At 57.6% G+C, this 4,183-nt stretch overlaps 1 protein-coding gene across 1 annotated transcript; it reads left to right on the top strand.

Moving 5' to 3' along the window:
• Positions 1–3,292: 3,292 nt before the first annotated feature.
• Positions 3,293–4,142, top strand: LOC113979329 (olfactory receptor 14J1-like). Its single transcript, XM_027706753.1, is given in 2 exon segments — positions 3,293–4,072; positions 4,074–4,142. Coding segments are annotated over 2 exon segments (849 nt in total).
• The last annotated feature ends 41 nt before the right edge of the window (positions 4,143–4,183 follow it).

The following is a 4,183-nucleotide window of genomic DNA, read 5'->3' as shown; positions in this document are numbered from 1 at the left end:
CCTCTTTGGCTGTTCAATCCAGGCTCAGCTGCCCTGAATGAGATTCACCAGTGAAGGGATGTCTAGGACACAACTGCCATTGTACTCCGAGGACATGTAGAAAATACCCTCATAAAGAACAGGAGAGAGACCTCTCTCCCTGTGCCACCTGACTCCATTTGCTGACCTGAACACCTCTGTGGGCTGCCCTGGACAGGAGGAACAGTGACAGGTTCCCCTGTCCCACATGTGGGCACCTTCTGCCACTGAAGTTGACCAAAGCAATGTCCCAGCAGCCTCCAAGAAGATCCCACAGCTGCTGCCCTGTCCCTAGGAACTGCTCCATTGGAGCCTGCAGTTCCCAGCAGGAATCTCAGTCACCTCTGGCCCCTCGGAAGGAATCAGGGCTTTGTGTCCCAGCAGGTCACTCCTGGCTTTGGTCTTCCTTCATTCCCATGGGAGCTGGGACAAGGAGTCACCTGCAGGGGCCTGTTTTGTGCCCACTGAAGTGGGGCAGGAGGAACCCCAGCCCATGGGGGTTGTGGAGGGAGCTGAGTGTCCGTGTGGCCCCAGGTCTGCAGAGCCACAAGGAGACACCTCTGTTGACTCAGCTGATTCCCTTCCCTCAGGGCAGGTGAAGGAGATCCCTCCTGGGCACTGTCTGGGTTTCCTGTCTAATGATGGGACATGAAAAGGGGACTCTTGGACTTAACTCTGTGTCTGTTTGGAGAAATGACAGTGCTGAAAGAAGTGTCTGCGCCCAACTGAGAGAAGGAACATCCTGATTTCCTTCAGCTGTTTGCCAGCAGGTTCCTCTGGAGCCCTAGGGACAGCTGGAGGGAGCCCAGAGGGGCAGAGCAAGGGCTGCCTGGTGCTGTTGCTGTGCTGCTGAGCTGGGCCAGGCTCCTGGCAACCAAGAAGAGCTTCAAAGAGACAGCTCTGCTGGTGAGCAGCTCCTCTGCACAGCCCAGCAGGGCTGAGGGCACTGCCTGCAGCACCCAGGGCACAGGAGAGAAGGCAGAGAGATGAGAGGCAGCCTGGGCTGGGAGGTGACTGAGCTCTCACTACAGAAGAAACCTTCCCAGGATTTGAAGGAAGAATTCTCTGGGTGTAGGAAAGTTCAACTTGCCTTCCTGGAGGCATCTCCTAAAGCTGGCCCATCCCACAGCTTCTAGGATCTTTCAGCAGGACTCTCCCAGTTGCTGCAGTGCAGAGGAAGTGGCCCCATGGCAGAGCAGGGCAGGAGCTGCAGGCAGCAAGGGCAGAGAGGAGAAGGGAGCAGGAGGTTGAGGGGATCCTGGGGTGGGAGGACAGGGGAGAGCTGCTCAGGGCAGGAACCTTGCCAGCCCTTTGCCACGCTCAGGCTCTGGCTGCAGAGCAGTGCAGGGGAGTTCCTGCCAGTGCCTCTCCCAGCTGCCAAATGGCAGCAGTGGCAGGAGCTGTCAGGATGGCTCTGCTGGATTTGCTGGGGTGCAGCAGGAGAAGCTGCTGCAGAGCAGGACTTGCTGCTGCCCCCTCAGAGGCCCAGGGCAAGAAGGTTCCCTGTGCCAGGGCTGGCTGTGGGCTGGGAAGGTGGGGGTGCAGCCAGGGGTGCCCAGGGCTGTGGTGCAGAGCAGGGTCCTGCCCCCAGGGCTCTGTGTGCTGGGGCAGGGACTCTGCTGCCTGCCAGGGTCAGCTCTCAGCCCGGCCAAGGAGCTGCCACAGCCCTGCAGGGAGAAGGGGTGGGGGGAAAGAGTGACCCCTCAGGGCAGGGCAGGGCTGGGCAGGGCTGGGCAGGGCCCTTCAGCTGCAGGCTCAGGGCTCCTCACAGCTTCAGCTCCACCTCCTGCCATTTCCAGGGGCCCTTCTCAGGAAGCACATCCCCCCAGAACACCTCCCCCTTCCCAGCCACCGCAGGCTGTCTGGGATCTGCTCTGCAGCCCCTGCCCAGGCAGAGCTGCCCCTGGGCACTGGGCTGGGGATGGCTCTGGCAGCACTGGCAGGGAGCTGAGCTGGGCACAGGGAGGGGCTGCTGGCAGGAACAGCTCCTCACCCAGAGACAGGCAGGCAGGGAGAGGCAGCTGCTGCCACAAGTGCTGGGCAGGGGGATGTGGGCCCCTCCCTGCTGTCCCTGTGGCACAGACCCCTTCCCTGAGCAGCTCCTCCCTGGGCTCCTTTCCCAGCTGAAGCAGAGCCTGTGCCCTCAGGCCCACGGGGGCTGGGCTGTGCATTGCTCTGCAGCAGCCAGAGCCCAGGCAAGGACAAGGCCCTGATTTCCAGCTGTCTCTCTGTGTCCCTCCTCCCTTGGCAGCACCATTGTGGCATTTCACTGCCATCCCCTGAAGCCTGGGCTCTCCTTGTTCTCACCAGTGGGTTTTCAGAGCCAGTGTGGGGTTTTGGGGGGGGCAGATTCCTGTCCAGACACAAACCCTTTGGGTGCTGCTGTGGGGATGTGTCTGTGGGAGCCAAGTGCCCAAGTGCCCTCCAGGCACATTCAGGGCATTCAGCTGTTTGCCTGGGTGTCCTGCAGGGCTGCAGGTGCCCTCCAGAAGGGCACAGCTCTGCCATAGGATCTCTGTGCTGCACAGGATCCCCATGGAGAAAACTCCTCAGTGCTAAATCCATGGCAATGCTCTGGGCAGCTGCAAGGAGCATTTAGTGTCTCAGTCTGGGAGGGGAGAGATGAAAAAGTGAGGAGTGTGTCAATCTGTTCTTTGGACATGGGTTCCTGCATCTCTGGGCAGTTTCTTTGGAGGGAAACAGTTGAGTTTGATGCTCCTCCAGCTCCAAGCTGCCAGCACAGGGCAGCTGAGCCCAGAACTGATGGGCAGAGCAGCTCTTCTCCCTGCACTGAGGGACCGTCCCTGTGCCCCTCAGAACCCACAAGACTTGACCTGCAGTGCAATAGGAATGTCAAGGATTTCAAACATCCACAACCACTCCTAACTGTAGCAGGTACAAGTGGGTGAACAAATACAAAGAATTCCCTCAGCTCAGTCCTTCAATTGGGCAAATTACAGATAGTAAAGCTGAGAAGCTCTTTGATGTATCATGAATACATTTAATATGAGATCACCCTGCATTCCAAGTTCCCTCTCCAGCAGAGAAAGAATGAGTCCTTGGGAGCCCATCACAGAGTTCCTGCTTCCAATGGTCCCCTCAGCCAGCAAAAGCCAGAGCTCAGGGGAGGGAACTGCAGGGAGGTCTGAGTGAGGAGAGAGAGCCTGAGAGTGGGGTGGCTGTGAGATGTGTAATGTTTGGCTGCAGAAGCCTGGTCTAACTCAGCAGTGACTTTTCCTCCTCAACAGATCAAAATATTCTGTGGAAGGAGCAAATGTCCAACAGCAGCTCCATGGCCCAGTTCCTCCTCCTGGCATTGACAGACAGGCGGGAGCTGCAGCTCCTGCACTTCTGGCTCTTCCTGGGCATCTCTCTGGCTGCCCTCCTGGGCAATGGCCTCATCCTCAGCGCCGTAGCCTGCGACCACCACCTGCACACCCCCATGGGCTTCTTCCTGCTCAACCTCTCCCTCACAGACCTGGGCTCCATCTGCACCACTGTCCCCAAAGCCATTCATAATTCCCTCTGGGGCACCAGAATCATCTCCTACATGGAATGTGCTGCACAGCTGTTTCTCTTTACCTTTTTCATGTCAGCAGAGTATTGTTTCCTCACCATCATGTGCTACGACCGCTACGTTGCCATCTGCAAACCCCTGCACTACAGGACCCTCCTGGGCAGCAGAGCTTGTGCCCACATGGCAGAAGCTGCCTGGGCCACTGGCTTTCTCAATGCTCTGCTGCACACAGCCAATACATTTTCCCTGCCCCTGTGGAAGGACAATGCCCTGGGCCAGTTCTTCTGTGAAATCCCACACATCCTCAAGCTCTCCTGCTCAGGCACATACCTGAGGGAAACTGGGCTTCTTGCTTTTAGTGCCTTTCCTTTTTTGGGATGCTTTGTTTTCATTGTTTTCTCCTATGTGCAGATCTTCAGGGCTGTGCTGAGGATTCCCTCTGAGCAGGGACAGCACAAAGCCTTTTCCACCTGCCTCCCTCACCTGGCCGTGGTGTTCCTGTTTATCAGCACCTCATTCTTTTCCTATCTGAAACCTCCCTTTATCTCCTCCCCAACCCTGGACCTTGTGTTTGTTGTTCTGTACGCAGTGGTTCCTCCAGCACTGAACCCCCTCATCTACAGCCTGAGGAACCAGGAGCTCAAGCAT

The sequence above is a fragment of the Neopelma chrysocephalum genome, unplaced genomic scaffold (genome assembly GCF_003984885.1).
Source record: "Neopelma chrysocephalum unplaced genomic scaffold, ASM398488v2 Primary Assembly neopelma1_75232, whole genome shotgun sequence".
In the NCBI taxonomy this organism is placed as follows: Eukaryota; Metazoa; Chordata; class Aves; order Passeriformes; family Pipridae; genus Neopelma; species Neopelma chrysocephalum.
The sequence above is the reverse complement of the archived record's forward strand: the minus strand, read 5'-3'. Positions and strand labels throughout refer to the sequence as shown.